The sequence below is a fragment of the Pseudochaenichthys georgianus genome, chromosome 4 (assembly GCF_902827115.2).
Source record: "Pseudochaenichthys georgianus chromosome 4, fPseGeo1.2, whole genome shotgun sequence".
Classification (NCBI taxonomy): Eukaryota; Metazoa; Chordata; class Actinopteri; order Perciformes; family Channichthyidae; genus Pseudochaenichthys; species Pseudochaenichthys georgianus.
Genome location: NC_047506.1, coordinates 12,631,648 through 12,643,597, shown reverse-complemented (window position 1 = coordinate 12,643,597; position 11,950 = coordinate 12,631,648). Strand labels below are relative to the sequence as shown.

The 11,950-nt window shown below is 39.2% G+C and overlaps 1 protein-coding gene across 2 annotated transcripts; it reads left to right on the top strand.

Moving 5' to 3' along the window:
* The first annotated feature begins 2,769 nt into the window (after positions 1-2,769).
* Positions 2,770-11,692, top strand: LOC117445696 (vitellogenin-1-like). Of its 2 annotated transcripts, none has more exons than XM_034081509.1 (34): positions 2,770-2,857; positions 3,560-3,580; positions 3,745-3,896; positions 3,984-4,235; positions 4,320-4,481; positions 4,571-4,719; positions 4,799-4,949; positions 5,040-5,197; positions 5,281-5,446; positions 5,527-5,652; positions 5,742-5,960; positions 6,047-6,258; positions 6,345-6,442; positions 6,534-6,658; positions 6,755-6,856; positions 6,947-7,066; positions 7,157-7,343; positions 7,508-7,601; positions 7,687-7,872; positions 7,990-8,113; positions 8,196-8,406; positions 8,496-8,875; positions 8,952-8,993; positions 9,101-9,175; positions 9,279-9,485; positions 9,584-9,726; positions 9,815-9,944; positions 10,035-10,158; positions 10,251-10,431; positions 10,514-10,608; positions 10,700-10,794; positions 10,945-11,110; positions 11,274-11,435; positions 11,528-11,692. In XM_034081509.1, the coding sequence occupies exons 1-34, from the start codon at positions 2,818-2,820 to the stop codon at positions 11,629-11,631; spliced, it is 4,959 nt and encodes a 1,652-aa protein (XP_033937400.1). In that variant the 5' UTR covers positions 2,770-2,817; the 3' UTR covers positions 11,632-11,692. The 2 variants fall into 2 exon arrangements, with proteins under 2 accessions (XP_033937400.1, XP_033937399.1); XM_034081508.2 differs by having other exon boundaries at positions 10,248-10,431.
* Positions 11,693-11,950: the final 258 nt, after the last annotated feature.

Genomic DNA, 11,950 nt, shown 5'->3' with positions numbered 1-11,950 from the left:
CTCTTTGTGTGCCTCAGGTTGTTGACAAATACATAAAAAAACGTTAGGACTAGTTCATGACATTACGAGTATTTTAGATAATAAATAGAGTTGTGCAGCCCTATTTATTGACCTTTCCAAAGCGTTTAATACCGTCGATCATCGCATCTTAAAGCAGAGGCTACTCAGTATTGGCATATCCAGCCATGCAGTGGGATGGTTTGTGAACTAACTCTCTGAAAGGTCCCAATGTGTTCACTTTGATGGGCTCACTTCTGAGTGGTTGAACATTGCTAATGGTGTTCCTCAGGTTCTGTTTTAGGTCCACTTTTATTCTCCATATATATCAACAGTTTAGGTGAAAATGTGGATGAAGCTACTTTACATTTTTATGCGGATGATACCATGATGTACTGTGCAGGTCCCTCATTTAAGCAGGCTGGTGTTAAATTACAGGCTGTTTTAACATTATTCAGACTCAGCTCGCTGAGCTTAAGCTTCTTTTAAATGTTGAGAAAACCAAGGTAATGCTATTTTCAAAAGCTAAAAAGACTCCAGAGACTGTTTTGGATATTGTTACTATGCAAGGACAAGTACTAGAAGTGGTTGCCTGTTATAAATACCTAGGTATCTGGCTTGATGATTGTCTTACTTTTAAACTTCATGTCAATAACCTGCTTAAAAAGCTGAGGGTTAGACTAGGTTTCTTTTTCAGAAACAAGTCCTGTTTCTCACTTGAGGCCAGGAAAAGGCTAGTCACTGTGACCTTTTTACCTGTGCTAGACTATGGTGATTTGATCTATATGAATGCACCTGCCCATTGCCTGGAAAAGTTAGATGCTACTGTATCACATGCACTGAGATTTGTTACGAACTGTAAAGCACATACTCATCACTGTACCCTGTCTGCCTTCACTAACTGTACGGAGGCTCAGTCATTGGTACATGTTTATCTATAAAGCCATGTTGGGTAAACTACCAACTTATATGTTCTTTGATCTCACAGAGAGTGGCAAGTATATATTGCCTGAGATCCCAGGATGTGTTTTTATTACATGTGCCAAGTGCTAGGACTGTTTTAGGTACTAAAGCTTTTTATGTGTGCTGCTCCTCTAGCTTGGAACACTATGCAAAAAAACCTGAAACTGAGCATTTTGGTTCCCTTGCATAATTTTAAAGCTCGGATAGATGAAATGTTATTAGATATCTGTCATTGTGAATTGGTTGCTAATGTATACCCCTGTAATTATGTTGTATTGATGTCCTTTTTGTTTTCTGTTGTTTTTATGTGTAACCAATGTGCTGCAGGTTTCCCTTGAAAAAGAGATCGTTGATCTCAATGGGATTTTCACCTGGTTAAATAAAGGCTACACATATCTAAACTTTGACAGTCAACACTTGAAGGCCCACTATTTGGCATTCATAAGCAGTTATACAAAATGTTTTACATATGTAAATGTGTTTACATACCGAGTTGTTTGTATTGAGATTATGAACTAATTTATTAAGTGAGCATGGATGAAAAAAAAATGTTGTACCTTGTTAAAAATTATTTTCCTAGGCTTTTCCTCCTTAAATTATGGCAGAGGAAAAGATAGACAGAAAGGGGGAGAAGGAGGGGGATGACATGAAGATTATAGATTATTAAGTACAATTTTAAAACTTGTTTGATTTTATATATACAGTCAAGTAGAATATTAGTGTAATGGTGGTATATTGTAGATCAACTAAGATCATGTCTAAGAAATAATTGAAATATAGGTACCCTTTCTGAAACTTAACTAAAATGCTAAACACTTTTATAGATAGGGTGAGATCTTTTGTAACGGCCCATTATACCTTTATTTTGATACACTTTCAGTCTTTAAGAATCAAATTGGTGATTCACTTTTTGTTTGTACTGGGCAAAAGGCAACAAAACACCCTATTCCCAAAAACATACAACAGCTGGAATCTTATCCTTGGTGTTTTTCTGGATCATTGTTTTACAAGTAAAACAATCAATAACATGATTAATGGTTTACTGTTGATTGCAATTACCCAAAAAATCTGTAAAAATCAAATCACCAGTGTCCAGATTAAAATACCTTTATTAATTCATATTTAAAATGCTTCCATCTCACAGTTGAAACGGTGTCAAGCACGCAGTATCTGCAATATCTGCTGAAATGTCATTGAAATGTCACCCTGACTACAACAAACAAACTAAGCAAACATCCATAGTCATGATGCCCTGTGAGGGTTAAACTTCGAAGCAAAGTCGATGCAGCCAGCAATCTCTTTTTTTTAACTGCCTCAAAAAATATGAATAAGTTAAGACAAAAAAGATCCCAGCCAACACCTAAAGCAAATTACATCAGTACGAAACATTAAATAAAATAAAGGATCCTTGGATTAACGAAAAATCTAAGTTTACTTATTTAAACCTATAAACAATACATTTCTTTTGAGAAATGGTTTGCCTTTTTCTATGTTTATCTGTTATATTTTTTATATTTACCAAACATTTACATATACAGCAAAAAACTGAAATATGTTTAAAAAAGTACGATTTATTGTCAGAAAACAAAAAACATCAACTGTTATATAAAATAAACAGCAAACTGTTTGAAACACGATACTTAACTTTTGACTTCGCATATGCTAGAAAAAGGTCAGGTGACCCTAACTTTTCATTCACTGATACACAACCTCCCAAACCCAAACCAGTGATTTAATAGGAGGATCGAATTGGCTGTATCAATCAAACTTGGCAGGGTTCATATCCTACCTCAGCTATCCAGAAGTGTGAACTATAAAAGACCGGCATTCACTGCAAAGATTCACAATCCATCAGCCATGAGAGTGATTGTGCTTGCCCTGACCTTGGCCTTCGTGGGTGAGTATTATCTCTGATTTTGAGAACATTTCATATTTAAAAGAAAATGAAGTTTTTATCAGAAACAGAAAATAACTTTGTCAGAGACAAAAAACAAGACAAGACATGAAAAAGTGAATTTTGCATAATAGGTGACCTTTAAAACATTTAAACATATTTTATAACTTGAATTTCTGAGATTTCAGTACTACTTTTCTGTCTGATTTTCTTTAGCATCAAATTGCCTTCTTAAATTTGATCATATTCATTATATGCCATTGTATATTTGATGCTTGTATGTTACACTACAGGCTTACTGGTTGATAGTTCCAGTGATCCTGCTTTTAAAAGTCAAATTAGGATGTGAGAGATTGCTATATTATAATATAAAATAGAATATAATGTTATTGAACTTAAAAAAAAAATCAAGGGACCAGAACATAAAAGACTATCTATTAATATTATAAAGAATAAGAGATTACAATATCAGTATCAGAATAACAACATAAGAACACCTGAAATTATCATGTAAGAAAAATACACAGTATCTGGATGTTTAAATACATTGAAATCAAAATATTTCCTACTTTCAACCCTACCTTAAAATGTATTGCTGTTATTATATTATATGAACAATAAAAGCAATTGCATTGTAAATTAGTAGATTTAATAGTTTCACAATGTTCTTGCTGGATTATTAATATATTTTTTATCTGATTTCAGCTGCTCAGCCCCATAACTATGGTAAGTCAATTCATTTATTATTATCAGTAAGATACAGCTTCTACCTATAAATACCTGGATGCACAATGCATTGCAACATTCACCACAACTACATTTCCACAGGAATAATTGTGGTAAAATACAATCTACTTGATAATATGAAGTGATATAAATTGTTATTACAGCTCCTGATTTTGCTGCCGGTAACACTTATGTCTACAAATATGAGACACTGCTCCTGGGCGGTCTTCCGGATCAAGGTTTGGCAAGAGCCGGACTCAAAATGAGCAGCAAAGTTCTCATCAGTGCAACAGGTCAAAATACATTCATGCTGAAGGTAAACAATAAAATCAGTTGCACGCAACAATCCTCTCAGTTTTAAAATGCAATTTGTCCTGTAATAAATTGTATTTTTACACTCTAGCTTGCTGAACCAGAGATCGCTGAGTTCAGTGGTGTCTGGCCCAAGGATCCTTTAGTCCCAGCACCAAAGGTGATCGCAGCCCTGGCCGCTCAGCTCTCGAATCCTGTCAAGTTTGAGTATGCCAATGGTGTTGTTGGAAAAATCTTTGCCCCTGAGGTAATCTCAACAACGGTGCTGAACGTCTACAGAGGTATCCTGAATGTTCTTCAGCTCAACATCAAGAGGACACAGAATGTCTATGAGATGCAGGAGGTTTGTCAAAGATCCTTCAGAACTGATACGAAATCCATTATAGGAAGTTGAATCTCTCTAGTAAACTTACACTCTTCTTTTAAGGCTGGAGCTCAGGGTGTGTGCAAGACCCTTTATGCCATCAGTGAAGACGAAAGTGCTGAACGCATCCATTTGACAAAGACCAGGGACCTGAACCACTGTCAGGAGAGGGTGATGATGGATATAGGATTGGCATACACTGAGAAATGTGTAACGTGTCAGCAGGTAGGTTAAAACTAATTTTGTGTCACGCATTCATCTATAAAAGTAGAAAACGTTGCATTACTGAGCAACTATGTGGTTTGTTTTCACAGGATTCAAAGAACCTGAGAGGAGCTACAGCATACAATTACGTCTTGAAGCCTGTTGCTAACGGCATCCTGATCTTGGAGGCAACAGTCAATGAAGTGATCCAGTTCTCACCTTTCACTGAAATGAATGGAGATGCTCAGATGCAGACAAAGTAAGTCAGCTGATAGTGTACTAAGAAGGATGGAGTAATGGCCACGTTTTTGTTCTAATGGAGCTGCATTACTTTCAAGGCAATCCTTGGTCTTCCTTGAGATTCAGAGAGCCCCTATTGTACCCACCGCGGTTCAGTATCTTCAACGTGGATCTCTCAAGTACGAGTTCTCCACTGAGCTTCTTCAGACACCCATTCAGCTCATCAAGATCATCAACGTCAAGGCTCAGGTAAAGTCTCAGACTGCTTTAGAATATATTAAATAAATATCTGAATCTATTCCATATATAACTAATCCACCTTCAATTACCTGTTCTTAGATTGTGGAGACTCTGAATCATCTGGTTGCCCACAACGTTGAGAGAGTCCATGAAGATGCACCTCTGAAGTTTTTGGAACTCATTCAGCTCCTCCGTAATGCACGTTTTGAAGACCTGGAAATGCTCTTCAGCCAATACAAAACCAAACCTGCCTACAGGTGACTTTAAGTGTTTGAACATTTGAATTACATTTAAGAAAATATATGGAAACAGGTTCACTCAATCCATTGTCCTCTTCCAGACAGTTGATCCTGGATGCAATCCCTGCCACTGGAACTCCTGCCACTCTGACATTCATCAAGGATAAATACATGACTGGTGACTTGTATGTTGCTGAAACTGCTCAGGCTTTGTTTGCATCTATTCACATGGTGACAGCAAACCCTGAGGCCATCACGATCATGCTGGTAAGTACCTGACAAAGCAAAATACTTTGTTGTAATAAGAATTGAGGTATGAAACATTTCTGATTGTTGCTTTCTTTTAGGCAATGACAGTCAACAACAAGATAATGAACAACCAAATTCTGCGTAAGATCGTCCTCCTTGGATATGGTACCATGATTGCAAAATACTGTGCTGAGATGGCTGTCTGCCCTGCTAAACTTATTAAGGTGAACAAATGTTTGTCTTGACATATTACTCTTCTTCACATTTCTAAATGATGGATCAAGTTCTAAATGTCTCCTTTCCCTTTCATCAGCCCATCCAAGACCTCCTTGCAGAGGCTGTTGTTAAAAATGTGATCCAGGACATCATCCTGCTCCTGAAGGTTTTGGGAAACGCTGCCCATCCTACTAGCCTTAAGCCCATCACAAAGGTCCTGCCCATTCATGGCACTGCAGCGGCATCTCTGCCCATGAGAGTCCACGCTGATGCCATCCTGGCCCTGAGGAACATTGCAAAGAAGGAGCCTAGAGCGGTAAATACTAAATACCAAAGAGAATTTAAAATGTTCTAGTTATTACACATAACATGAAAATGACTTTGCTTTCTCGTGTAAAACAGGTTCAAGAATTGACCATTCAGCTTTACATGGACAAGGTTCTTCACCCAGAGCTTCGTATACTTGCATGCATTGTGCTGTTTGAGACAAGGCCTCCAATGGGTTTGGTGACAACTCTTGCCAATATTGTGAAGACAGAGCAGAATCTGCAGGTAGCAAGCTTCACTTATTCTCACATGAAGTCCCTGACGAGGAGCACTATCCATGCCAGAGTGTAAGAGCACTTAATGATCCCAATTCATCATCAAGTCTATATCCATTAATTATGTTACTCAGCTACTCTCTCTGGTGTCATTTTAGTGCTGCAGCTTGCAACGTCGCCATAAAGCTCTTGAGCCCAAGGCTAGACAGACTGAGCATATGTTTCAGCAAATCCATCTACATGGATGTCTATAACAGTAAGGCTCATCTCATATGCTATGTCACACCCCCCTTATCCCCCATTTTTTCTGGAACATCAACTAACTGCCTTTTGTCGAACATTTACAGATCCCTTAATGCTTGGTGCTGCTGCCAGCGCTTTCTACATCAATGATGCTGCCACCATTCTGCCCAGATCCTTGATGGCTAAAACCACTGCCTACCTGGCTGGAGCTGCTGCTGATATTCTGGAGGTAAAATAAGAAAAAAAACATTGCCTCTAATCTACATACTTGGTCTTTTAATACAAATAAAAAAAAACCTTTTCAACATTTTGTTTTTTTTCCTAGGTTGGTGTTAGAACTGAGGGACTCCAGGAGGTTCTTCTGAAAAACCCTGAACTCGTTGACAATGTTGACAGGATCACCAAGATGAAGCGTGTTATTAAGGCTGTAAGCAATTAAACATCAGGAAGTTGCAAATATGTAATAGCAAACATGGAACATAACAAAACATAACACACCAGACTTGTCTTTTTACAGCTTTCTCAGTGGAAGGCTCAGCCCAACAGTGCACCTCTGGCATCCGTCTATGTCAAATTCTTCGGACAAGAAATTGCCTTCGCCAACATCGACAAAGTTTTGATTGACCAGGGCATTGCGGTATGTTTCAAATGACTATTTGTCAATCTCAAGATTACGTTTCCAAACCAATTGTTTATCACAATAATTATGATAATTGTTTCCCTACAGTTTGCCACTGCACCCCCTATGAAGGAATTGGGTATGAACGCTCTCAAGGCTCTGCTGGCTGGTACTTCCATGAACTTCACTAAGCCCCTGCTTGTCACTGAAGTGAGGCGTATCCTGCCAACTTCTGCAGGTCTTCCAATGGAGCTCAGTTTTTACACCGCTGTCGTGGCTGCTGCATCTGTTCAAGGTGATCAAGTCCCACATATTTACTCAAGTCTAGTTTGCCAATCAAAAAAGGTGCTGATTTGCTCTAGATTGAAAACATTTTTAATTCCGGATACAGCCATAAAAAGTCAAGGTTATCTTGGGTCCAATTATAGTGGTGTTGAACCTTTTTATTTGTTTTCTCAGTCAAGGCCATCACAACACCACCTCTGCCAGAAAACTTCCTTCTTGCTGACCTTCTGAAGACTGACATACAGCTTGAGACTGAGGTCAAACCAAGGTAGGTTCAATCTAACTTTTTTTAAAGTAGAGCGTCCAAAATACAACACAATACTGTATAACATCCCAATGTCCTCTTCTTCCAGCATTGCTTTGAACACATTTGCTGTGATGGGAATAAACACCCTCTTACTCCAGGCTAATGTGATGTCAAGAACTAAACTCAACACCAGGGTCCCATCCAAATTCAACGCAAGACTCAACTTCACCGAGGACTTCTTTAAGATTGAATTTCTGCCCGTTGCTGTGCCTGAACAATTTGCAACTCTTAAGTAAGCCCAACATTTTGAGCTTAATGTATACCCTGGAAAATATTAAAGTCCTGTCACTCCTATGATGTATTTATCTAAGGAATATATTTGATTATGTTTTTGTTTATCAATCAACAGTGTTGATACTTTCGCTGTGTTAAAAAATGAGGAGGATCATCCTGCTGCAATAATCACCCCCATTATCCCACCCAAACTCGTGCCGTCCTTTTCTAAGCTTGTTTCATCTGCTTCTGCTAGTTTGGTGAGCTTTAAACATTGTCTTTAATGATAGCAAAACAAATATCTACATTTCCAACATAGTTAACATTTCTTTCTTTTCATAGTCAAAGTCTTCAGAGATCCTTAGCCAGGAGGTCGAAGCCCCCATCATTACACCCAAAGCAGTGCGGTTTGAGAAGAAGTATTGTGCTAAAGCTGTTGCCCTTGGAATGAAGGGATGTTTGAGGGTTGCCACTGAGAATGCTGCTTCCTTCCAGGATGCTATTTTGTACAAACTGGTTGGAAAGCACTCTGCTGCTCTCTCCTTAAAACCAAGTAAGTATTATAGAATCAGTCCTTACAGCATTTTGTAGAAGCAGTGTGCATAAAGCAATCGTTAATATATGATCTAATGATACTTTCAGTTGAAGGAGAGGCCATTGAGCGACTGGAACTTAAGGTTCAGATTGGACCAAAGGCTGCAGACATGCTTGTTAAACAGATCAACCTGAGTGAAGACATTCTTGAAGAACAACCACTTATGATGAAGCTGAAGAAACTCCTGGTCCCTGATCAGGAGGTCAAATCATCTTCCTCTTCTAGCTCCAGCAGCTCTCGCTCAAGCCCTAGATTTCGCAGCAGCAGCAACAGCAACAGCAGCAGCAGCAGCAGCAGCAGCAGCAACAGCAGCAGCAGCAGCAGCAGGGCCTCCACATCTGTGAGCGGAACCAGCTCGGCATCTACCCTTGCATCACTCTTTCGTGCTAGCTCAAGCTCCTCCAGCTCCAGTGCTAGTCTTTCAAAGGTAAACATGGTAGAATCGAAAGGTGACTACATATGAAAGTAAGTCTGGAATCTAACAAAATGTTCCTTTTAAACAGCCACTGATTGCTCGCAAGTTCCAGAATAACCACAAGTTGCAGGTATGTTTGGATGGTGCTTCAAACCATGACAATATATTGTACAGTTTGAACATGTTAACTTCTGTTGAAGCTTTCTCATGGTGGACTTCTGTACATTATCATTGCAGACTCTCAACACTCAAGCATCTGCCGTTTCCACAAGCAGAAGCAGTGCCTCAAGCTATGAGGCCATCACCACACAGGTAAATCTTGGTCATATATTAAATTAGATAATCCTTCTTCTTATTGATTTACTGATTGGTTTGTTGTTGTACTCAAATTATTCAACCCTGATTGATCCCACAGAACAAATTCCTTGCCAAACATCTTGCTCCTATCTTTGCAATCATCGCCCATGTCATCAAAGTCGACAAGAGGGAGATTGGATACGAAGTGGGAGGCTACTTGGACAGACCTACCTCCAGACTTCAGATTGTTCTGGCTGCCTTGGCTGCCGATGACAACTGGAAGCTCTGTGTTGATGGAGTTCTTCTTAGCAAACACAAAGTCACAGTAAGACACTTGCTTATTGAATAGATAATAGGGCATAATATAAAAAGGTAACTGTTAAAACCAGCTGCCTTAACTTCACATCTGCTGTTTCTGAATAGGCTCAAATCGCCTGGGGAGCACAATGCAAGCAGTACGACACAATGATCACAGCCGAGACAGGTCTTCTTGGAAAAAGCCCTGCAGCTCGCCTCAGAGCGACCTGGAAAGAACTGCCTTCTGCCCTTAAACGCTATGCAAAGAAGTATGAACCCTCATACACACTGCCTTTACACTATTCACATACAATATACACTATTTTAAATATCTGATATTTGGAAAATAATTCACAGGGTTTATAACTACATTCCTGCACCAGCTGGCGTTATCAAAGGAAAGGATGAAACAAGCGTCAATCAGCTATCCTTAACAGTGGTTGCCACATCTTCCAAAACTATTGAACTCATTTTGAAAGCACCAACCGTAAGAATAATTATGTGCTTCTTCCAATATATAAGGTCATGTTTGGTTTGAGATTTATTTACTCGTAATTATGAATTATTCTGTCTACAGCGTACTGTCTATAAGCTGGACCTGCATCTTCCAATGGCTATGCCACTTGAAAAAATCAAGGGTCTTACCCCCTTCGATGAGGTTATTGATAATGTCAACTACATCCTTGCAGAGGCTGGCACAGGTAATGAATGACCTTAGTGTTTAAAATTAAATGCACTGACAGTTACCTTTGGCTCATGATAATAATTAAATCATTTTTTAAATTCTCAGCAGCTGAATGTAGCTTTGTCAACAACATATTGACCACATTCAACAACAGAAAATACAAGAACGAGATGCCCCAGTCTTGCTACCAAGTTATGGTACAGGATTGTACCAATGAGCTTAAATTCATGGTTCTGCTGAGGAAGGATCAAATTGGACAGACCGACATCAACGTGAAAATCGCTGATATGTGAGTGTCCATTAAAAAACAAACACAAAAACTGTCCACAAATGGACAAAACTAAACAGGATTTTCCTTTTTCCACTTGCAGCGATATTGACGTGTACCTTAAGAACGGGGAAGTGATGGTGAAGGTCAATGGAAAGGACATACCCACCAACAACCTGCCATACCAGCATCCCACAGGTTTCTATACACATTAATGTCCCCCTTAACATCTTTTACTGGTGTAAAATAGGGTTGAAGATATGACTATGAAACTGTTACTTGCTTACAGCTCCAATCCAGATCAAGTCTAAGGATGGAGGTATCTATGTGTCCGCTCCCAGTCTGGGTCTACATGAAGTCTACGTTGGCAAGAACCTTTGGAGGGTAAATGAAACACTAACTAGGAACAATTTAATAAAAAATACATAACATTGAAAGATCTATTCATGTAAATCCAAAGTTGTTTCTTTGTTCTATAACTAATGTGCAATTCTTAAAACTGATTGCCATGTCTAATATGATCTTGCAATGCAGATTAAAGTTGTGGACTGGATGAAGGGACAGACCTGTGGACTCTGTGGAAAGGCTGACGGAGAAACCAGACAGGAGTACCGCACACCCAACGGACGCTTGACAAAGAGCGCAGTCAGCTTCGCTCATTCCTGGGTTCTCCCAGCCGAGAGCTGCAGGGACACCACCGGTGAGACCTAAAGTTCATTGTGAAATTAGTTTTACAGCAACATCCTTTTGCACTGATATAAAACAATAGTAAAACATTTGTTAATTGTGAGAGCTGATCTTTTAAACATGCACGATGCACTTAGTCCTACAGAAACTCACCAATCACCCTTGTTCTCTCTCAGAGTGCCGCATGAAGTTTGAATCTGTGCAGCTGGAAAGTCAGATACCCATCCATGGCCAGGAATCTAAATGCTTCTCTGTTGAGCCTGTGCTGCGCTGCCTGCCCGGCTGCTTCCCTGTGAAGACCACCTCTGTCACTGTTGGCTACCACTGCCTGCCTGCTGGTGAGTCTTGTAAAGAAGTCACAGTTGGTTCTATTTAAATAATAAGTAAAAATACACAGTTACTGATTGTTCCCCTTTTTTCCCTTGTGCAGATGCTGCCCAGAATCGCCCCGAGATTATCTATGATATGAGCGTGGACCTGAGGGAAACAGCAGAAGCCCACCTCGCTTGCAGCTGCACTGCTCAGTGTGCTTAATAATATTAACTTCTTTCAATAACTTGCATTATGTTTTGAATAAAATTCATTTCAAAGAAAACATTCTGTTATTAAGTTATTTCAATTATTGGGGCTTGCATTACTTAATAAAAATAATGTAATGGCACAAGTTGTTGCATTCGAAAACATGCTTTAATTCAAAGGTTTAAGTGTCATATGCACAAAAGCTAGTGTAGTTGTTAGGAAATCTAATCCTGCCAATCCGGCCTGCCAAGTTTGTAAGACACAATAGGCGCTTTCACACCTGTCATGGCCTGGCTCTTGGCCATAACAAAAAGTGTGGAAAGGACAAGAATAT